Source organism: Bufo bufo, chromosome 1 (genome assembly GCF_905171765.1).
Source record: "Bufo bufo chromosome 1, aBufBuf1.1, whole genome shotgun sequence".
Taxonomy (NCBI): Eukaryota; Metazoa; Chordata; class Amphibia; order Anura; family Bufonidae; genus Bufo; species Bufo bufo.
The window spans coordinates 584,363,281-584,387,532 of NC_053389.1; the positions used below are offsets into that span (position 1 = coordinate 584,363,281).

General features: G+C 41.7%; 1 protein-coding gene across 2 annotated transcripts in view; it reads left to right on the forward strand.

Annotated features, from left to right (window-relative positions):
• MKLN1 (muskelin 1) overlaps positions 1-24,252 on the forward strand; it is a 64,473-nt gene that overhangs the window by 34,502 nt on the left and 5,719 nt on the right. For both annotated transcript variants that reach the window (XM_040413389.1, XM_040413391.1), the window contains 10 exons: positions 28-105; positions 838-903; positions 7,241-7,353; positions 8,647-8,859; positions 16,098-16,319; positions 16,435-16,564; positions 20,105-20,252; positions 22,147-22,261; positions 23,311-23,450; positions 23,975-24,077. In XM_040413389.1, the coding sequence (XP_040269323.1) occupies positions 28-105; positions 838-903; positions 7,241-7,353; positions 8,647-8,859; positions 16,098-16,319; positions 16,435-16,564; positions 20,105-20,252; positions 22,147-22,261; positions 23,311-23,450; positions 23,975-24,077 (1,328 nt within the window). The remainder of the gene's footprint in view (positions 1-27; positions 106-837; positions 904-7,240; positions 7,354-8,646; positions 8,860-16,097; positions 16,320-16,434; positions 16,565-20,104; positions 20,253-22,146; positions 22,262-23,310; positions 23,451-23,974; positions 24,078-24,252) is intronic.

Sequence of the window (24,252 nt, forward strand, 5' to 3'; positions counted from 1 at the left end):
CTGATGCAGTACTTTATTTCCCCTCAGATGGGCTATTCAGCCAGTACATCAGTCAGCAAGAATACAAACCACAATGGAACCAAATAATTCCTAAATGCATTAAAGGTAACAATAACGTGTTTGTATAGAGGTGATGTTAACTGTGAGTATTGAACTGTCCTTGTGCATCAAGGATACCCTACTGTCCAGGGGTACAGCACCTGCTGTAGGTGAGTTTTAAGAAATGGGCATGCTCATTGTCTTGGGTTGTTTTTTTCTTCCTTTGTCACATTATACAGTGCTGTATTTAACCCTTTGAGTCTTAGGTGTTTGGCAATTTTCATTTTTGACATGTACAAATAAAACAAGTTCCGGGAAAAAAATAAAAATCATACTAACTACCATATATTTTCTGAAATACATCTGTCACATTGTCAAAATGCCACTCACCACTTTATACCCACAGGTACAGTCATACAATGTTTTGTCAAATTGTATTATTTTTTTCATAAAAATTGAAAAATAATATATATCTATATCAATCTTCTCAGCTTCTCCATGTGAGTTGGATTGTGCGGTCTGGACTTAGAAAGCGCACGGCACTATCATGATGATTGATACTGCTGTGTGTCTCTGCATGACCTTTCTGTAACAGAATCCTACTGACATAAAGCTGTGTACTTTCTCTGCTTAGTGTTCTTATGGACATGAGCATAGTCTAAAATATTCTGATATTCATCAAATAGTATGATGATGATCTTGAGTAAATAATTGTAATATTTATCTTTGTTTTAAAATTATCTTCTGAAATTTCTTTAAAAAAATGTTTTATGCTGTACTCTTTGCACTCCAATTTAGGTGATAGCGAAGACAGCCGTCCAGGAATGAGAGGAGGACATCAGATGGTCATAGATGTTCAGTCTGGTAAGTAGCTTTTAACCCGTTTTTTACATTTAATTGATCACTGGTACGAGGGTTCTCAGAGTGTGAATGGAGCCGTACTTTGCCTCCATTATCAGTGCTCCGTTTACTACTTTGGGACTACTGAATATAGCACTCAACTATCTCCAGCAATCCCATGGAAGTAAGTCTTGTGGTAATCATGCATGCATTCCCATGTAGCTGCTCATAGTGCAGGTGAGTTTTACATGGATAAGTTGGGATAAAATGAAAATTCAATTTATCATCTTCCCTGTGCCTGAAAAGTGGCGTTAAAAAGTTGCAAACAGTGTGTTTGCAACTTTTTAACTGTGACTTTTTGAAAAATTGTCGCATCTCTTGGTTTTGTCCATCATCCCCACCAGTTTTCCTTAAGGGGTGGGAAGGGGCATGGCCTGCCACCCTAACAAATTTATCTTCATTTACACCAGTTTTCTGGGTAAATGAAGACAGAAATCTACGGTAGTTCTGAACTGTTATCTTCTGTTTAGGACCACGGACTGCATGAGGTTGTGCCTTATGATGAGGCCTGTACCTGCAGTGTATTAAAGCTTATCAATCAATGCATCATGGCGAAAAATTACAAGCACTGGCCACCAATGAGTTAAATACAGGGGGCAGTCATGTACACAGTTCTTTTAGTATATTCTACCTTGAAGCGTCCCCATCACCATGGGAACGCCTCTGTGTTAGAATATACTGTCGGATCTGAGTTTTCACGAAGCGAAAAATCAGATCTGAAAAAAACAGTTATGCAGACGGATCCGTTCTGAACGGATGCAAGCATTTGCATTATAGAAGCCGATCCGTCTGTGCAGACACCAGACGCATCCGCTCCGAACGCAAGTGTGAAAGTAGCCTATACTTGCACTCAAATTAATAGTCTTTGAGACAACTGGAGAAAATAAAAGAAAAACCTTTATCAAGATGGTGTATTAGCAGGCATTTACTGATTAAAGAGGACCTGTCGCCACTCCTGACATGCCTGTTTTTATAGCTTCATACATCCCCCATGTAATAACAATTCTAAAACATCTATTCTTATGGCTCCTTTTGTTTTTTCTACTAGAAGTTATGAATACATTTTCCAGCAGTTTGCAGTAAGGGCACAGAGGGGCGGTAATCAGTTGGGGGTGTACCTGCACAGTCTGACAATGGCATATACCGTGTCTGACAATACTGATTGGATAGAGTGAGTCTGTGCAGGGACACACCCCTAACTGGTTACACCCCTCTGTACCCTTACTGCAGACTGCTAGCAATTCATTCTTAACTTCTAGCAGGAATAATAAAGGAATGGCACAACATAGAACAAATAGTTGTTACATGGGGAATGCTTGATGCTATTAAAACAGGCACGTCGGGAGCGGTAAAAGGTCCTCTTTTAAGTCCTGAAAGACGGCCCCCGATAAATATTCTCAACCCAACTTTTGTTTGAAAAGACCCTTGCGAAGGTACCTTGAACAAATGTTGATGAAACTATTAAACACGTAATTATGAGATGATGTAATTCTATCACCGTAATAAAAATGTCCCACATATTTGATTTTAAGAACTCTGGTGCATTTCTAGTTGGAAGTAGTTTCTGGCTCATGTTACATTTGGCTTTAGTAGCTAGTAGTTTTCCTGCTGTACAACAATGTATTATGTATGAAATGGATGACCACTTTATCCCATTTAACGTCATTTGTTTGCTGAAAAATCTGGCATTTATGCCCTTTCCGCTATTGTTGAATTGTAGTGGAACAAAACCCTTGGCACAACTGCTGCTGGTGTTTTGGCTGCCAGCCCATCGGAAGAGCTTTCTGTTCTAGATTTCCCTCATTTGAATGAAGCTGTTGTGGTGGTCAGAGGGTATGAGCTGTGAGAATTATGTACACAATGGGACCTTTTCACTGTGAAGAAAACTGCTCGAGTTGAGGCCATTAGAAAGTGTAATTAGTTACCGAGGCAGAGTGATCATGTTAATGCAGAACATATCTATCCCTTTCTGTCATGCACTCCCTTGAAATTTATTAAGCACTGCACTGGAGAAATCTGTCTTTAAAACGCAGCGAAAATAGGGCTTTGTGACTTCTTTCATGCAAAACTTATGTGCAACGATTGGTAGATTTGGCACAAATTACAGCAGTGCAGTCTGGAGCGAAACTGACTTTGCTTTTTGGCTGTCTGAAGTTAAAAGGCTGTGAAACCCTTCTCCATATAATAGAATATGAAGATTTATTGTGCATATTTCTCGAAGCCGTAATATAGTTAGGCCTTATTTTGATGGCCGCAATGTGAATGTATTTTAGTGTCTGTATTAAGACTGCAATTCCTGACCTGAACTTCATAGATATATACAGGTGAAACTCGAAAAATTTGAATATCGTGCAAAAGTCCATTTATTTCAGTAATGCAAATTAAAAGGAACTGCATTAATGCAGCTTAAAATTAGAATTTTGTGAAAAGGTTCAATATTCTAGGATCAAAGTGTGACACTCTATTCAGCTAATTAATCCATATCCCCTGAGCAAAGGGTACCTCAAAATTGTGACTTTGGGGTTTTCATAAGCTATAAGCCATAATCATCCAAATTATAACAAATAAAGGCTTGAAATATCTTGCTTTGCATGTAATGAGTCTATCTCGTATATTGTATGAATGGTAGGGTATACAGCCATCTGAGTTAGCCTTTACTCTCACTCTTTATTTAGAAGGCATTTGGTTTCTTAGTCCAAGATCATGACTAATGGTTATAAGTTCATTTCACTTACTGCTACCAACCAGGATGGTGTGTTTTAAAACCTCTTAACGACCCATCATGAAAATGTACCTCATGGATAGCTGTCAGTTGTCATTGTGATCTCAACAGTACTGTCAATGTACGTATGAGATCAGCTGCTCCGTGCTGCTACTACTGGAAGAATTGGAGAGAGAGCTGATAAAGGCAGGTAATCCTCAAACATGATCACAGCATTGTACAGGGAGGGAACACCATCGTAAGGCTACATGCACACGACTGTATGTGTTTTGCGGTGCGCAAATTGCCATCCGTATGCCATGTGTTTTTTTTTTTTTTGCATGTCCATTGTAACAATGCCTAAAACGGACAAGAATAGGACATGTTCTATTTTTTTGGGCGGAGCTACGGAACGGACATACTGATGCAGACAGCACACAGTGTGCTGTCCACATTTTTTGCGGACCCATTGAAATGAATGGGTCCACATCCTATCCTTGAAAAAAACGGAACGGACACGGAAACAAACAACGTTCGTGTGGATGTAGCCTAAAAGTGATCATAAGTCTCATAATCACCAGGGCTGGCAACACCATGGACCAAACAAGGGTTCCCAGGCCTGTCCAAAATATTTGCCTATTAAAGCATACTTGTCGTATTCTTTAATAGGCACCTGCACAGTTATAGCCCCTTTATCGACCCCCAAAAAATTAATAAAAATGGTTTTGTAAAAAAAAAAAAAAGTAACTAAATAAAAAAATACACTGAAAACATGCTAGTCTATGCATATCCCAGAATGGTAAAAGCAGGAAGTGCTACATGCCCTGCAAAAAAAGGCCTGATTTTACTCATGTAATTGCAAAATTAAGTTTTACCATCCAGAAATGCTCATTTTAATATCAGGTGGAAAAATTTTGAAAAATAATTATACAAAGGGTTAGGAGGAGCAGGTAGGTGGCTGGGTTAATGTAGTCAGAGGGAGTAGAAAGGGGTCTTAGAAAAAGGCCACTTCTGTTACTGTGCTCTCAAGCAAAATTGCCAAGTTGGGTGATGATGCATGTCGTAGAAATGGCAGTCCTAGCGGATACTCCTCTCCCTAACAGCTGGGAGGATGGTAGTGCCGGTAGGCTTAGATAGTTAGTTAGTAGTTATAGGGGATTCCATGAACTGGTAGAATAATTTGTCGCCAAGGTCGCCTGAACCGAATGGTTTGCCCCCTCCCTGGTGCCAGGGTTTGACATGTGGTGGAATGAGTAGATAAAGTACTGGGAGGGGCTGGTGATGACACAGTTGTCGTGGTCCATGTTGGAAGCCATGACAGAATACATGGTAGGTGGAGGGTCCTTATGAAGTATTTTAAAGAACTAGGTTGCAAGCTTAAGGGAAGGACCTCCAAGGTAGTAGTCTTTAGAGTACTGCCTGTGTCATGTGCAACACAGGAAAGGCAGCAGGAGCTTAGGGAGTTAAATGCATGGTTTAAGTCCTGGTGTAGGGCAGAATAGTTTGGGTTCCTAAAGCACTGGGCCAACTTTTCATTGGGGGTATAAACTGTACAGTATTCTAAGGATTGTTTGCTGCTGAATAAAAGGGTGTCTGCTGGGTCTATAATACTAGCAGGAGTGGCTGAGTATTTCAACTAGTTATGAGAGGGGAGGGCAAGGCAAAAATGAAGTGGTAGATAGGTCGGAGAGGGGCCAGAATATATTGGAGGGTGGAGAAATGGATTATCGGGGAGTTATTAGGTCAGTGGATAGGGAGTTCTACGTGTAACAAAACAACAATAAAAACCTAGGTGCCCACAAAATCTCAAGAATTCACCTTCTAGAAACTTAAAGGGGTTGTCTCACATCAGTAAGTTGCATTAATCCACCACTGATGGATTGCAGGGTGGTCTGTAACCATGGAATCTATACCAAAAAACAAAGGCAAAATACCTCAAGAGAATAAATATTGTATGTAATCAATTATGCACATGCCTCTGGTCCAAAATCAGATACAAACACCTATAAAACACTACCAGACCGCATGATATAAATATTGCATTTTATTAAACACATTGAAGCAAATGACCATAAAAACAGGTGCAGGGAAAAGGCGACATCACAAAGAAAGGCACAATGGTATTAATACATACTGCTCCAACAATAAATACAAAATTATAAAGTGCAAGTGCTATTGGAAACCATCTCAAAAGTTTCAAGCAGAGTCAGTTACCCATAGTGTGCCTCCCCCGAGATGGCGCCAACCCCAACGCGCGTTTTGGTGAACCTTCGTCTGGGGGAAAGAGATTCTGATATTGGTGGTGCCAGGGCTGCTAATATATCCAGTAATATACTATATTGGCACAAGCTAAGTTCAAGTAAATGTAAACAGGGCTTCAGGTCCAGATGGATTAGACAAACTCAGTTCAGTTATTGTTGTGCCCGTGGTCATCATTTTTAGAGATTCTCTGGCAAATGGTTCAGTGCCAAGCAACTGGTGCAAGGCATATGTGGTGACATATTCAAAAAGGCCTCTAGGTCTTTCCACAGGTAATTAGAGACCAGTAAACCTAACTTCCATTGTGGGAAAAAAATGGAGGACTCTGAAGGGACTATATACAGGTATATGCGACTGTTAGATATGGTCATGTGACTGCTCCGTTTTGTGACCCAAAAATCGTGGATGCGTACATGTAGCTTAATGTCAATGGGTCCACAATTTGTGGCAAAGTATAGGATATACTCTATCTTTAGGGGAAAGGACTTATAGATGCGAACAGCACACAGATGCCGTCGACATCCATTTGTCCATTCCGCAAATTAAAGAATGTGTCCTAAAAATGTGGACGTCACACAGACTATATCTTTGCAGGTCCCCATTTTTAGGACTGCAAAATACATAGTCGTGTGAATATACCCTTAATAGCATATGTGATGGGCAGCATGGGTTTTCCAAGGACAGAAGTTATCATACTCACCTGATCAGTTGATGAGGAGGTGAGTAGAAGCCTGGGAGTTGTAGTTTTGCAACAGCTGGAGGACCACAGATTGGGCATCCCTGGCTTAGATGAATTAGAATAGTTCAATCCCTTGGTTGAACTTGATGAATTTGTCTTTTTTTTTTTTTTTACAAAATATTATGAGGTATCACCTTCTGTTTTAAAAGCAGATAAATAAAAATTTTGAAAATTGCAAATGTTAAATTTTTTTTTGTAAATTTTGGATTATTTTATAAATAAAGATGAAATATATTGACTCAAATTTACCACTGTCATAAAGTACAATGTGTCATGAGAAAATAGTCTCAGAATGGCTTGAATAAGTAAAAGCGTTCCAAAGTTATTACCACATGAAGTGACACATGTCAGATTAGCAAAATTAGGCCTGGTCAGGAAGGGGGTAAATGGCTCGGATGTGAAGTGGTTAATATACATAAATAACATTTGCCACAGTGGATACTCGTGTTTGCATCTAGTAACACTTGCCTGACGTTCTCTGTATTATTTTGACTGTTTCATGATTAGTATACGGTCTACATTTGTGCTGGGGATTTTCATAATATATTTTTGTGGCTTTTTGTCAACTTTACATTTTAACTTTTTTTTTTCTCATTGGACAGAAACTGTATATTTATTCGGAGGCTGGGATGGCACGCAGGATCTTGCTGACTTCTGGGCATACAGTGTGAGAGAAAATCAATGGATTTGTATTTCTAGAGACACAGAGAAAGAGGCAAGTGACAGTAATTTCATAATGAGGTTCTCTTGTTCATGGTACCAAAATACAGAGACTCCTAGATCTCCTATAGACTTGTTAAGTGTAGCAACACGTGCAAAGCTAGCTTTGTGCTGGTTTCAGGTAAACTGGGCACCCCCCATTCTCTGGATTGGAGTGGATTTGAGGGGTCAGATCCATCCAATAATGGATCTTCAATTTTGAAAACCTACATTTAAAAGCCTATTCTAGTGTGTGCCATAAAGGTCTCAATTTTTGTTTGCCAAGACCACCTTGACTGATGGCATGCTTTTAGGCCATGTTTAAGACTGCACCACAAATTACTGAAAACCAAAGCCAAAAAAGCGTGACAACCACAATTTAGTATCTGGTTTGGTTTGGCCAGTCCAGAAGAAACACAGCAGGATCCCAACAGACATTTTTTAGATGATTTTAAAGGCTATTATTATTAGTATTAGTATTAGTATTATTATTATTATTATTTATTATTATTTTTTTTTTATATTTGAACATTTACTGCAATTACGTTCATTTTGTAAACTCTATGATAACTCTCTACCTTTCCTTCTCTATGTAGACTGCATGTTTACAGGATTAAGCTATAGCTGTCCCAAAAAGCCCAAAACTGACCAATTGATTCCGCATGGAGCTTGCCCCTGTGCAGCTGCACTTCATGAGGACACAAGAGAGGAAATCTGTTCCTGGCATAAACTGGTGACCGATCCCCTTAGCAAAATGCTGGGTCACTTACTTTAATTGACCCAGCCGTTTTTCTCAAATCTTGTATTGAACAGCTCCAGCTTGAACTGCTGAGTCCTGATATTCATGAGCCCCCGGCTCTCTCCGGCACAGATTGACATATTTTTCGTAGAGTCATCAATGGGAGAAGAGGAGGTGAAGAAAGCTTGGTAGCTCATGAATATAAAGACTCAAGAGCCTGCGCTGTACACTACACAGCACAACACAAGATTTTAGCAAAACTGCTGGTTCAGTTCAGGTAAATGTCACCATAAAACTGGTGACAGATTCAGTTTAAGACCACAGTTGCATTGGTAAATGAAAGTACTACACATGCTCAGCTTTTCAAGCACTCTGGGTGTAATCCTGCAGCATCCTCTATAGATGAGACTGTATTAAATGTGTTTTGAAAGAGTAGGATTGCTTAGACCGAGAGTTGTATGTGAGGTGAGACATGTGGAACCATGCGAGTTTGGTGGGAGAATTATCTAGAAATAAATGTGAAATTTTCCTGTATGACTTATTAAATACTCCAATTGTGATTTCCCTCAGAATGGTCCCAGTGCCAGATCTTGTCACAAGATGTGCATTGACTCTCAGCGGAGGCAGATCTACACTTTAGGCAGATACCTGGACTCATCTGTGCGAAACAGCAAGTCCTTGAAAAGTGACTTCTATCGATACGACATTGACACCAACACCTGGTCTTTATTAAGTGACGACACTGCGGCTGATGGAGGGCCAAAGCTGGTATTTGATCACCAGGTACGTATGTGTCAAAGTTGCTTTGTATCTACTGACATGTGCACTTGTTTAACCCCGTAGCGCAAAATGCCGTAAATATACGGCATAGCAATCTGCTCATTTGTGCAAAAAGATGTATATTTACGGCATATCGATGACAGCAACTAAGGAACTGTGCCTCGTGTGTCAGCTGTAAAATACAGCTGGACACCCTGTTGCAACAGCAGAGATCTGTGCTAGTGCCGGCCTTAGAAGCATCAGTCCATAGCTACCACTGCATTTAAGGGGTTCACAGGGGGAAGAAGCTCCCTCTATTCCCCATCGGGCCCCTGTGATGCGATTGCAGGGTCTCGCTGTTGCGATGGCAGCCGGAGGGCCTGCAATGTACAGAAGCCTTCCAGAGCCAGGGGTTAGTCGACTAAGTGTCAGTAAAACTGACAGGTTGAATAAACTGCAATAGATAACTGTTGCAGTTTATTGTACCAGCAAAAAGTCACCACTTGGGACTTAAAGGGAATCTGTCATTGTTACTTCTATATGTAAGCAATGCAAATGCAGTGTGCATCTGTCTAACATCATTTCAACCATGCCTTTGTTAGCTTTACCTGTACTTTCAAACTCCAGAAAATGTACTTTATTTAGTATGCAAATGAGTCCTATTTCCCCCCTCACATATACTAATGTGCCACAAATAGGAAGTTAATATCACCAACCATTCCCATTTTATTAAGGTGTATCCATATAAATGGCCCACCCTGTAGATGCAAGCATTATATATGGACAAAGTCCTCACTCTGATATGATAATATCTGAGACACTTAGCCAATATATTTTGATCAAAACACATCTGAGCCCGCCTACCAAGTGCCAAGGTGGACTTGGGTCAGGCGGGTCCTACGCTAAACCTACCTAAGCCATTGGTCTTCTATTTTCAGGAGCGCAGACGCCGCACATATGGTGTGCTGCTCTTAGTCACCTCCATGTGCATCAAGCAACCAATGGGAGGAGCAAGCACACCCATATGTACCACCTAATCAAGGCGCTCTATTGGATAGGAAGGGCAAAAGTGCAGAGGAATGCTACTCCCAAGATAAAATAGGTGCGCATTCACACTTGAAGGTGCCACTCCCTCAAGCAAATTCTACATAGACAAAAAACATCACAGAAATAACTAAGATAAAAACATCCTGCACGTACGATATACAAATGTGCGGATGTCCCTGGCCATATTATTGAAGAAAATCACAGAAATAAGATAATAATGTGCGGCGTCTGCGCTCCTGAACATAGAAGCCCAATGGCTTAGGTAGGTTTAGCGTAGGACCCGCCTGACCTGAGACCACCTTGGCGCTTGGTAGGCGGGCTCAGATGTGTTTTGATCAAAATATATTGGCTAAGTGTCTCAGATATTATCATATCAGAGTGAGGACTTTGTCCATATATAATGCTTGCATCTACTTTACTAAGTGCATTATTATCTTATTTCTGTGGTTTTCTTCAATAATATGGCCAGGGACATCCGCAGATTTTTATATCATATCGTGCAGGATGTTTTTATCTTAGTTTTTTCTGTGATTTGTTTTTTCCACTTTAGTAATAAGGCAAAAAACTCAAAGTTGCAAATTATGGCACAAATATACAGTGTCATAATCTGACTTTTTACTCCATAGTAGTGGCATAATACCTTTTGATAAATCTCTCCCAATGTGTCACGAAAAATAATCTCCGAACTGAAGTAAAAGTATTCCAAAGTTATCACCATATGGTGACTAGCCTGATTTAAAAAAAGAGGACCTTTCACTAGATTAAAAAATCTAAACTAAGTATACAGACATGGAGAGCAGCGCCCAGGGATCTCCCTGCACTTACTATTATACCTGGGCGCCGCTCCGTTCTCCCGGTATAGCCTCCGGTATCTTCACATGTTAGGCTCCACCCAGTGGAACCTGCCGACGTCTTTCTCCCATGCTGTAGCGCTGGCCAATCGCTGCGCTCAGCTCATAGCCTGAGAGAAAAAAAAAACTCTCAGGCTATGAGCTGAGCGCAGCGATTGGCCAGCGCTACAGCATGGGAGATACCGGAGCCTATACCGGGAGAACGGAGCGGCGCCCAGGGATAATAGTAAGTGCAGGGAGATCCCTGGGTGCCGCTCTCCATGTCTGTATAGTTAGTTTAGATTTTTTAACCTAGTGACACAACCTTATTTCACCTTAAGGACCAGACCATTTTTTGCAAATCTGACCAGTGTCACTTTAAGTGGTGATAACTTTAAAACACTTTGACTTATCCAGGCCATTCTAATACCTCCAAAAATAGTTATTACTTTACATTCCCCATATGTCTACTTCATGTTTGGACCATTTTGGGAATGATATTTTATATTTTGGGGATGTTACAAGGCTTAGAAGTTTAGAAGCAAATCTTGAAATCTTTCAGAAATTTTCAAAAACCCAATTTTTAGGGACCAGTTCAGGTCTGAAGTCACTTTGTGAGGCTTACATAATAGAAACCACCCACAAATGACCCCATTCTAGAAACTACACCCCTCAAGGTATTCTAAACTGATTTTACAAACGTCGTTAACCCTTTAGGTGTTGCACAAAAGTTATTGGCAAATGGAGATGAAATTTTAGAATTTCAATTTTTTGGCAAATTTTCAATTTTTTTCCAGTAACAAATCAAGGGTTAACAGCCAAACAAAACTCAATATTTATTGCCCCGATTCTGTAGTTTGCAGAAACACCCCATATGTGGCCGTAAACTACTGTACGGGCACACAGTAGGGCGTAGAGGGAAAGGTGTCCTGTGTGGTTTTTGGAAGGCAGATTTTACTGGACTGGTTTATTTACACCATGTCCCATTTGAAGCCCCCCTGATGCATCCCTAGAGTAGAAACTCCATAAAAGTGACCCTATTTTGGAAATTACGGGATAAGGTGGCAGTTTTGTTGGGACTATTTTTTAGGGTACATATTATTTTTGGTTTATCTATATTACATTTTTGTGAAGCAAGGTTACCAGAAATAGAAATTCTGAAATTTCATCTCCATTTGCCAATGACTCTTGTGGAACACCTAAAGGGTTAACAACGTTTGTAAAATCAGTTTTGGATACCTTGAGGGGTGTAGTTTCTTAGATGGGGTCGCTTTTATGGAGTTTTTACTCTAGAGGTGCATCAGGGGGGCTTCAAATGGGACATGGTGCCCAAAAATAAAAGGCCATCAAAATCTGCCTTCCAGAAACTATACAGCGTTCCTTTCCTTCTGCGGCCTGCCATTTGGTCATACAGCAATTTACGACCACATATGGGGTGTTTCTGTAAACTGCGGTATGAGGGTAATAAATATTAAGTTTTGTTTGGCTGTTAACCCTTGCTTTGTTAGTGGAAAAAAACAGATTAACATGGAAAATTTGCCCAAAAATTGCTTTTTTGTCTTTTTTTTTTTTTTTTTACCGTGTTCATCTGAGGGTTTAGGGAGGTATTTTTATTGAGGAGATTCTTACGGACGCGGCGATACCTAATAGGTCTACTTTTTATTTATTTGTTTTACACTATTATCTTTTTACAAAGAAAAAAAAAAAAACATTTTAGTATCTCCATAGTCTGAGTCATTTTTTTTTTTTTTTAGCCGATTATCTTATGTAGCGGCTCATATTTTTTGCGCGAGGAGAGGACTGTTTTATTAGCGCTATTTTGGGGGGCATATGACTTTTTGATCGCTTGCTATTACAATTTAGGGGGGTATTTTTATAGAGCAGATTACGGATGCGGCGATACCTAATAGGTCTACTTTTTTTTAAATTTATTTTAGTTTTAGTGTCTTAAGTCTGAGTTTTTTTTTTATCAGATTGTCAGTGGCTAAATTGGGATATAAATCTAGTACTCCATGGAAGTGTGGTACTCCCTGAAGCAACCATCAATGCAGAGGCCCGGATGATCGGGGCATGTGTCGCACTGAGTAGTGGTGTCCTTCCGTATCCCCCTCCTGCCACACACTCTGCACTTTTTTTGGGGTCCGTCCCTTCTTTCCAGTATGGTGGACCACACCTGGAAAGTGTTGGCCAGGGACGATCCGTGCGCCTCCAGTTCCAGAGGTACTCCTGCCTGCTCTTTCCTGGTCAGAAAAGATCAGGGCCTTGAGGACTGCCTCATAGAACTGAAGGAATGTCCCTGTGTTGCCAGTGCTCCGGGACAGCACAAAAGAGTTGTACAAGGCAACCTGCTCCAAGTAGACCGCAACTTTTTTGTACCATGCCCGGGTTTTGCGCATGGCGTTCTATGGCTTGAGGACTTGATCAGAGAGATCAACTCCTCCCATATACCGATTGTAGTCGACGATACAATCGGGCTTGAGGACCATTGCCACGGTACCTCGCACAGGGACAGGGGTAATGCCGTTACCATGAATTGTAGACAGTACAAGGACATCCCTCTTGTTCTTATATCTGACCCGCAACAGGTTTTCACTGGTAAGGGCACGGGTCTCACCCCTGGGGATAGGTACCTGGAGGGGGTGGGCAGGGAGGCCGAGTTGATTTTTCGCACAGTCCCACAAGCGGACGTGGATCTGGCGGCGAGGGACTGGAACAAGGGGATACTAGTATAAAAGTTATCCACGTACAGGCGATAACCTTTATCTAGCAGTGGGTGCATAAGGTCCCACACAAGTTTCCCGCTAACACCCAGAGTGGGGGGACATTCTGGGTGTTGAATACGGGAATCTCACCCCTTGTACACACGAAACTTGTAAGTGTACCCTGAGGTACTCTCACAAAGTTTGTACAGCTTCACGCCATACCTCGTCCGCTTTGAGAGAACATACTGGCGGAAAATGAGTCTCCCCTTGAACGCAATGAGACTCATCAACCACGACCTCCCTTCCAGGTACATAGGCCTGTACAAATTTGGCCCCAAAGTGATCGATGACCGGCCTGATTTTGTAAAGGCGGTCATAGGCAGGATCACCTTGGGGGGGGTCATGCTGCATTATCTGAATAATGCAGGCATTTCCGGATGGCCTAAAACCGGGTACGTGTCATGGCCGTACTGTAAAGTGGGGTCTGATAGAGGACGTCCCCACTCCAGTAATGCCTGACACTAGGTTTCTTGACTAGGCCCATGTGCAGCACGAGGCCCCAAAATGTCCTCATCTTGGCTGCACTGACCGGGGTCCAGCCACCGGGCCTAGCAAAAAAGGAGCCCGGGTGTTGAGCAACAAACTGTTGGGCGTACAGGTTTGTTTGCTCCACCATTAGATTTACCAGTTGGTCACTAAAAAAAAAGAGAGATAAAGTTGTCACTGTGATTTCGTAGTAAAGAGGTCACAGAGAGGCACGGAGCGTTATCAGTCATGTTAATGCTCCGTGCCTCTGCAGTCTGCATCGGGTCTTGGCACTCTTTCACGGAGCGGATGCCACGCACGGCATCCGCTCGTGTGAACCCAGCCTAAAAAAGTCATATTCAGTGAAGCCCACTGTGGAAATCTGGATTCCTGGTTGGCCTACAAAATCAGGAATCACAGGCTCAAATCGCTCTGCGGTACACCAGACAAGTTCACCGGCAGGGGGCTTCGGTGGATTTAACTGGTGGGCCGGAAAACTAGTACGAGCCCCAGAGCTGCTCGTACTAGGGTGGGCCACAGGGTCCCTAGCATGGCGGTCCCCTTGCTCCGCCTGGCGGCGTCTCCGCAGCCTTGGGGGCTCATCATCGCTAGATGATGAGGAGGACGCGGATGACAACAGGAAAGTGGGGTCATCCTCGTCCTCACTAGGACTCTCGGACTCAGTGGCAAGCTGGGCGTATGCCTCCTCGGCCGAGAACATCTGGCGGGCCATAGGGTAGTGTGTCTGCGCGTGTGTGTATGTGCGTGTAAATCTTTATTCAGTGTGTGTGGGGGCACGGGTGTTCGCGTACTTAAAACTAACAGAAAAAAAAAAAGACTAAAAAAAGTTTTAAAAAGTCTAAAAATTTTAAAACCCGCTGATCAACCGTCCGAAGTTGATCAGCGGTAGGGTGTGTGATGCGCTAACAGTGGCCAGACGCTAAGAGTGCCGGCCACAGTCACCGTACGCAAAAAAAAAAAAAAATCTGTAGGGGGGCAAGCGGCAGCACCCCTGGGGGGTCTGGGGTCCACAGCACAGTTGTGTGACCCTAGACACCCTACTTAAAGTGATGCAATCAAACTTTTTTTCCCCACTAACTTTCCCTTTTATATCCCTGCCTAGCCCACCCTTTCCCTAATTACTTGGCTGATCAGATGAGGGGTGCTGGGGCATGGATGGGTGCTGGGACACAGATGGGGTGATGCTGGCTGAGATCCATACGTGCAGCGGCAGCGCTCCTCTCTCCTCTGCTCCCCGGACACAAAAGGGGGAGGAGAGGAGCGGTGCCAAGATTTGAACGTCCCACCGCCCGCCCACCTACCAATCAGAGGCGATCCTGAGAGGTGATGTCGCAATCACTTCTCAGGATTGCAGGATGGTGATTGGTGGTGTATTATCACACCACCTATCACCATCCTGTTCCGGGTTATCAGGTCCTCAGAGACCCGAATAACCCGGAAACGCAGAAAACCGCAGGTTTGACCTGCTGTTTGCTGCGATCGCCTACACGGGGCGGGGCGCATTGGCCCCAGGTGCCTGCTCAATGATTTGAGCAGGCACCGGGTTCCGATCACCGCGTGGCGGTGATCGGAAATACACAGGGCGTACAGGTACGCCCTGTGTCCTTAAATACCAGGACATCAGGGCGTACCTGTACGCCCTGTGTCCTAAAGAGGTTAAAGGGGTAGTCCCACAAAAAAATATTCTACAGTTTTCAAACCAGCACCTGGATCTGAATACTTTTGTAATTGCATGTAATTAAAAATTTCACTGAGTTATTCAATAAAATGTGTCTGTATAGCGCCACCTGCTGTTTGGTCTTTTTCTAATTTCTTTGACCTGCTCACTGAGAAGGCTGCACATGCTTAGTTTCATCCATCAGCTACCTCCTGAGCTGTGATGGGGAGAGGATGGACACGCCCCATGAGCTGTGATCTCTGAATCCATGTGAGGTACAGGGCTGGTTCTAGCTTTGTTAGAAAGAGATTGGCATGTACTATATGATATCTGATTTTCATTTTTTTACATTAATCATGGGATAACCCCTTTAAGGTCAAAATAGGCTCCATCCTTAAGGTGGTTAATAAACTTACCTTCAGTATAGGGGTACATCTTCCTCGTCAATAACTGTAACCTCTGCATCTTGTATGTTTGTAGATGTGTATGGATTCAGAAAAGCACATGATCTACACCTTTGGAGGCCGAATCCTTACTTGCAATGGCAATGTGGATGACAGCAGAGCCAATGAACCCCAGTTTAGTGGACTTTTTGCTTTTGACTGCCATACTCGAACCTGGAAACTTCTGCGAGAAGACTCTTGCAATGCTGGACCTGAAGATATACAGTCCAGGATAGGGCACTGCATGCTTTTCCACTCTGTAAGTGTGCTTGTACTTTATGTGCACAGCTAGAATAGAATTGTTGAATAGAATTTTGGGCATAAGGCGCCTTCAGCTACTGAAAAATAACTGATACAGAATTTTTTTTTTCTAGAAAAACCGCTGCTTATATGTGTTTGGTGGACAAAGATCAAAGACCTATTTGAATGACTTCTTCAGCTATGATGTAGACAATGACCATGTGGAAATTATATCTGATGGCACCAAGAAGGATTCTGGTATGGGTAAGTGAATCCACTGTAAATTACACTGCCTGGCCATAAAGTGCAGATGTAATCCCAGCAGGCGTGGTACTTTCAACACTGTATATTCTTTATTGCATTTTCCAAATCCTAGGTTTTTCAGGAGGAGTTTCAGCCCGTCCAGCCTTCCTCAACTGATAACTTATACTGACATAAAGTAACTTTTTATAGGTGGGGTATTTGAATTACACGGTAGTGACATCATCAATTCATTATGCAAACAGGAAGTGATGTATATCAAAATTTATATACAAAGTGACGAAACCATAAAGAAAATTATAAAGAAAACGACAGGGATTCAATATAATAATCAATCTCAGATCAAATCAATCTCTTTCATGAGGATACAAAGATTCTTCACACTATTATCGCTGCATAGCGGTCTGTAAAGGAAAACATATATCATTTAATCAGTTGCCCAGATTCATGACGTCCTAATCCCCTGGGTTGTAGGGTATCCAGTGTGTGAATCCAAAATGCTTCTCTTTTTTGAGTAATAATTTTTTAATTTGACCCCCTCTCCTTGGTTGATGGATTTGTTCTATTATTTGATATTTTAACTGTGAAATTGAGTGTTTGCATTTATGGAAAGGGAATGGTAATGGCAGCAACAGATTTTTCATCCGTATGGTGGACTTATGTTTACTAATACGGTCTTTAATGGTCTACATGGTCTCCCCTACGCAGGGGCACTTTATTAAATATATCACATTTGCAGTGTCACACGTGTAGTACCCTTTAATTTAATGCTCTTCCAGTATGTGGATGATAGAAAAATGTACCTTTTAATACGTTCGAACACTGCGTGCAATGCAGGCAGGGGAATGTTCCAGTTTTTTTTATTCATAAGGGTCTTCTGTATCAGAACACCTCTCATGCCTCCAATGTCCGCTTGGTCTCGGAGATTGGGTTTTTGCTTATTACAAATAAGTGGTGGATTATTAAAATCCTCAATTGATGGGTATGACCTCCCCAAAATGTGGCAGTGTTTGTGAATGTTTGGAGTAATTGGTAACTTCTTGTCACTTTGTCTCTCCACTAATACCTTTTGAGGATAGCCTCTATCCAAAAATCTAGACGTCATCTCATCAATCCTTTTCTGGTGGATTTCTGAATCTTACTATTTTCTTGACCCTAGTATATTGGGATTTTGGTATGGCTTTTTTTTAGGGCCGGTGGGTGGACACTTTGGTAATGTAAGATGCTATTTTTATCAGTTTTTCTATACAGATCAGTGTGGAGATGTCCATTCACATCCTTGGTCACTGTGGTATCCAAGAAATTAACTGAATATTGATCATATGTCAGTGTAAATTTCAGCTCCTCCCAAATATTCAAGTGGTCAAAGAAAAGTAAGAGGTACTCGAGTGGCCCCGCCCACACGTAAAAGATGTCATCTTTAAATCTTTTCCAAGACGGAGCGTATTATTGAAATAATGTATGTGTATAACCATGGGCTCTTTCAAAAGATGACATGAATGCATTTGCGTAGGGCGGGGCCACCTTAGAGTCCATCGCGGTACCCTGTCGCTGCAAATAAAAAGTATTTCCAAATAAAAAATAATTTTCATGCAGTATTAACCGTAACGTTTCCAAGAAAAATTCTTGCTGTTTTGTTGAGTAGCTGCTTGATCGTAAAAGGGCAGGTAAGAGCACCCCATTGGATACTTACTGCATGGGTGATTGTTTTAGCTGGTAACAAGTTATTTAACCCTAACTGATTCAGTGAGGAGCTTCTCATTTGTTAAGCAACCATGTCGAAAGACATATCCTGTGGTCGCGGAAAAGATATTAGTCTGTTTCTGAAGGGTCAAATTATTGGCATGCATCAAGCAGAGAATACATCAAAGCAGATTGCAGAAACTACTAAAATCGGGTGAAGAACTGTCCAACGCATTATTAAAAAGTGGAAAGAATGTAGTCGGGGAAAAAAATCTTGAATGATCGGTGATCACTTAAACATATCCCTGATTTCTACTGTTTTTCTACGATTTGATTTCACCAAATGTTTAATAGTGAAAGTAAGAGCATTTCCACACGCACAATGTAAAGGGAACTTAAGAGATTGGGACTAAACAGCTGTGTAGCCTTAAGAAAAACAGTAGTAGTCAATCAGGCTAACTGGCAAAAACGGCTTCAATTTTCTAGGGAGCATAAAGATTGCACTCTGGAGCAATGGAAGAAGGTCATGTGGTCTGGTAAGTCCAGATTGACCCTGTTCCATTGTGATGGGCGCATCAGGGTAAGAAGAGAGGCAGATGAAGTGATAGTGCCTACTCTACAAGCCTGTCGGGGCAGTGCTATGATCTGGGGTTGCTGCAGTTGGTCAGGTCTAGGTTCAGCAACAGTATGTGCTCCAAGAATGAGGTCAGCTTACTACCGGAACATACTGAATGACCAGGTTATTCCATCAATGGATTTGTTCTTCCCTGATGGCACGGGCATATTCCAAGATGACAATTCCAGGATTCATCGGGCTCAAGTTGTGAAAGAGTGGTTCAGGGAGCATGAGACATCATTGATTGGCCAGACCTAAACCCCATTGGGGAAAAAAATGAATGCACAGAAATAAATGTTGTGACATAGCAGAAGCTTGTGGAAACTATGCCAGAGCAAAGGGGTGCCATAATCCAAGCTAAAGGCTGTCCAACTAAATATTAGAGTTTGTGTGGGGCATATTTACTAATCCTGTCGATGGTGTAAACTTAAGATGTCTAGACCTGCACCCGGGCGCTCAGCCTGGATGATAAATCTGGTGCAGGGATACACTTTTCTCTAACTCTATACCAACTGTTGGTTGGCTTACTTTGTGACACCGTTTTAAGCTTTAATTGTCATGCAATTTTTTTGTTAAATGGCGCATCTTATGTCACGCACCTTGGCACAGTGAATTTTATTAAAACTAAATGCTGCAAACTGGCAGTTTTGAGCGATTTACATTTAACTTGTAGGTGCACTCAAATATGGGCCAGTGTGTTACAAGCATGTACAAGTATCTTCTGCCACCTGCGTTTTGATAAGAAGAAACATTTGTTTCAGAGAAGACCTATTATTATTATTATTATTATTATTATAATAATATTACAAAGTAATAAATGGTTTCTTAAATGATGGAAAGTGGTTTTCCACCTGTGTTCCCCGGCTCTCAAGAGCAGAGCTGACATGTTACTGTCTCTGTTGATCACTTTCTAAAGATGCTAATGCATGTGAAATAAGCGCTCCTTTTTTCAGCCCCCCGTTGTCTGAAAAATTTGCATGAATGATGGTCGATAAAGTGATCAACCAGGTCAGAAAATGGGCCACGGTTAATCGAACTTGTATATGTATGACATGATGGGTCGAATTCATTTATTTCCATTTGGCTCTGTTCTGTCCTATCCATGGACTGATTCAGTCCACAACCAGCCTTGGGAATTAAAGAATATAGAGCTCATTAATGTGAATAGGGTTCAGCTTTAAACACAGTTCTTTTGCTTTAGTCCATTAAACGTGTTGACACATTGTTCATCTTGCTACTAACAGTGCCAATGACGGGCTTCACTCAGAGAGCTACCATTGACCCAGAGTTAAATGAAATCCACGTTTTGTCAGGCCTGAGTAAAGATAAAGAAAAGCGTGAAGAGAATGTCAGAAATTCCTTCTGGATTTATGATATTGTTCGAAATAGCTGGTAAGCAGCAATTCTTTCTCATTTTCACTATTGTACTTACTCTTAGATTGCACAGCTAGTTAGATTAGAGAGGTTTACAGGGGTTGATCGGTTTCAAGAAGAAACCAGACAATTCGTGATCGACCTGTTTTAAAGCACTGGAGCTGCGGCACAGAATCTGTCAGGTAAGGCTACTTTCACACTTGCGGCAGTGTGATCCGGCGGGCAGTTCCGTTGTCGGAACTGCCCGCAGGATCCGCCGATTTGGATGTGACTAAAAGAATTTGTGAGACGGTTACAGATGCGGATCCGTCTCACAAATGCATTGCAAGAAAGGATCCGTCTCTCCGCTTGTCATGCGGACAGACGGATCAGTCTTGTAATTTCTTTTTCACATTTTTACCGGTCTGCGCAGGCCTGAAGGACGGATCCGGTATTTTGAATGCCGGATCTGGCACCAATACATTCCTATGGGGAAAAATGCTGGATCCGGCACTAATACATTCCTATGGGGAAAAATGCTGGATCCGGCATTCAGGCAAGTCTTCAGTTTTTTTCGCCGGAGATAAAACCGTAGCATGCTACGGTTTTATCTTTTGCCTGATCAGTCAAAACGACTGAACTGAAGACATCCTGATGCATCCTGAATGGATTACTCTCCAGTCAGAATGCATGGGGATAATCCTGATCAGTTCTTTTCCGGTATTGAGCCCCTGTGACGGAACTCTATGCCGGAAAAGAAAAAAACGCTAGTGTGAAAGTACCTTAAGCATCTATTCTTTATTACAGGTTATTGTTGTCAGGTTTTCTCTTGAGACAGGACAACCCCATTAAACGTTTTTCTGATTCATATAGTGTTGACTCGGGAGAGGTCATCAACTTCTGATCTGTGACGGTCTGACTTCCTGCATCGGCGAGTGCTGTGGTTTCTTCCTCGGCCATTGACCTCACATTCATCAGTCACGTGGCCTAGTTGCAGCTCAGTCCCTTTCAAGTGAATGGGCCTGAGCTGCAGTACCAAGCACATCCACTCTGCAGTGTACGGCACTGTGCTTGATTAGCTGTGAGGAGGCTCTTCAGACAGCTGATCGGCTGTGGATAGGTCATGACTATAGGATCTCCTAGAAAACCTGTTTAAGACTACTTTCACACTTGCGTTCGGAGTGGATCCGTCTGGTGTCTGCACAGACGTATCCGCTCCTATAATGCAAACGATGGTATCCGTTCAGAACGGATCCGTCTGCATTATATTTCACCCAAAAAATCTAAGTGTGAAAGTTAGTCAGACGGATCCGTCCAGACTTTGCATTGAAAGTCAATGGGGGACGTAGCCGTCAAACGGACCTGTCCCCATTGACTTGCATTGTAAGTCTGAACGGATCCGTTTGGCTCCGCACGGCCACGGCAAGCTGCGTTCGGGTGTCCGCCTGCTGAGCGGAACGGAGGCCAAGCGGAGCCAGACTGAGGCATTCTGAGCGGATCCGCATCCACTCAGAATGCATTGGGGCTGGACGGATGCGTTCGGGGCCGCTTGTGAGAGCCTTCAAACGGAGCTCACAAGCGGAACACCGAATGCAAGTGTGAAAATAGCCTAATGCCAGTGATTTTTTTTTTTATTGCCTTTGATTTACAGCCCATTAATAGGCTATTAGTTTTGGTAATTTGTTTTTATTTTTTTATTCCTTAAGCACTGTGAGGTGGTTTGTGACATATCAAAGTGCAGCATATGCTGGGTATGGTATTATTTTGGGCATTTTCTCTGTAGGTTTCTCATTAGAATATCTGAAATTGCTTTATCAATACATCTCTGTGGTCATGCCACCTGCCACAAACTAAACCTTAGGCTTGAAGAGGCCAGTCCCTTTATCAGATATTACTCTAGTAATATTTCTACTTACTGCTCTGCTTTTTATAGGTCGTGTGTGTATAAGAATGATCAAGCGTCAAAAGAAAATCCAAACAAAAGCCTTCAAGAGGAGGAGCCCTGTCCTAGATTTGCACACCAGTTGGTTTATGATGAGCTGCACAAGGTACAACTCCTTATGATAACCAGTATGACAAGTTGTTTCTTGTTTAGGTTGTAGTAACGGCTTCCCAATGATTAACCTTTTCATGAGTGGCAGTCATGCTGACCGCCTGGGTACTGCTACTTCGCCTATGTAATCTAGGAGGGGCCAGTGGCTGTAATAAAGGGCCACAACCATGCTGTAATGGCAATGAGAAGCTGTTTAATCCTTTGAAGATCAGTTGTCACGTACAAGGTTATTAGTACTCAGGCTAATATACTGTCATATGGATATCCTGTCACATTATTGTTCAAATAGAAAAAATAAAAAATCCAGGTTTAGGATAAATGTCATGTAAAAAAACATACTATTTGACAGTTAATAGACATAATTAGTTTTGAGTCCTAGTACATAAAATTAATGTAATATGCACTTAGTATGGCCACAAGCATAACAATCTGTACACTAAATCTATAGCCTCATTAATGATCGGTGTATGCCATAGTAAAATTGTAAAAACTACAACAGAATGGCTTTAAAAAAAAAAAAAAAAAAAAAAATATAGAGATTTGTACCGTGTTAGCCAGTAAATAGAAGATGAAAAAAGATTGCGATTCATCAGTGGTTGATACTTTTTGATGGCTAACTGAAAAAATGAGGACAAAATTGCAAGCTTTCTAGGCTTACTTTGGCCTCTCTTAAGAGACGTTTGAAGAGGCCCAAGTAAACCTAGGAAGCTTGCAATTTAGCATCCAAATCTTTTATTCAACATTTTTTTAAATACATATTAACTCATAATGCAAAAAACAATGTGTCCTGATGAGACTACTAAAAATGACAATTACCTTTTCTACTTTTTTGTTAGTATTCATATTGGATTGTTTTACAGTTACTGTATTAACTATGATGCATTTGTTTCACGTTGTAGTCTAGTCTATGGTTGTATTCATAGCTATGAATGTTCTTTTAGGTCTGGTTTCTGCTGCAGCGTAGCCTACTGTCCTCCTGCTTTTGGATATGTCCCTACTGCAAACAGCAGTTTATTATTTGATGTTTATTCTTTGATATCGTAGGTTCATTACCTCTTTGGAGGAAATCCAGGAAAATCCTGCTCTCCAAAAATGCGATTAGATGACTTCTGGTCACTGAAGTTGTGTCGGCCTTCCAAAGAGTACTTGTTGAGACACTGTAAATACCTCATTAGAAAACACAGGTACAGAAAAAAAAGCTTTTAAGAGTCTTTTCTGACACGTCTTGTGCCATATTGTACTATTTGTCAGCACAAAATCATCTTATTGTGCATGAAGTAATCGGCAAGTAATGTCATCATGAATTAATCTACCTGTAAACCTCACAGAAGGTGTTCCTAATGTAAATGTGGTCAATTTAACAACTTATAGAGATAAGAGATGAGTCTCATAGTGGCCATTCCGACTTTGGAACCCCCACCAATCACATGGGGAGTACTTTGTCTTCCCATATGAATGGAGTGGCAGTCGAGCATGTGCTCTGCCATTGCATTTATTCTCTGTGGGACTGCAAAAGATAGCGGACTAAATCGCTTGGCTATCTTCAGCAACCTCAGAGATTAATGGAATGGTAGTTTGTACACCTACCCACGGCCCCATTTATATGGGCAGTTGGACCCCAACTGATCAGACCAGTTTAAATAAGATTATATTTTTGGAGTAACCCTTTTAATGTATGCTCTAATTCTCATTGATTACATTCTTACAGGTTTGAAGAAAGAGCTCAGACAGAGCCTCTCAGTGCATTAAAGTACCTGCAGAATGATTTATTTGTCACTGTGGATCATTCAGACCCTGAAGAGACGAAAGAGGTGGGGAAATGTCTGTTTACCTACTTGTAAATTTTCAGACTTTAGAACAAACCAAAATCTGTCAGTTATTAAGAGGTGTATACTTTTAATACATTAGGCACTTTCTTCAGGAAGCTTTTGCCCTGGCATCAGCGCATGCTGGCATCCTCTGCGTCCATAGGACCCGGGATGGTGG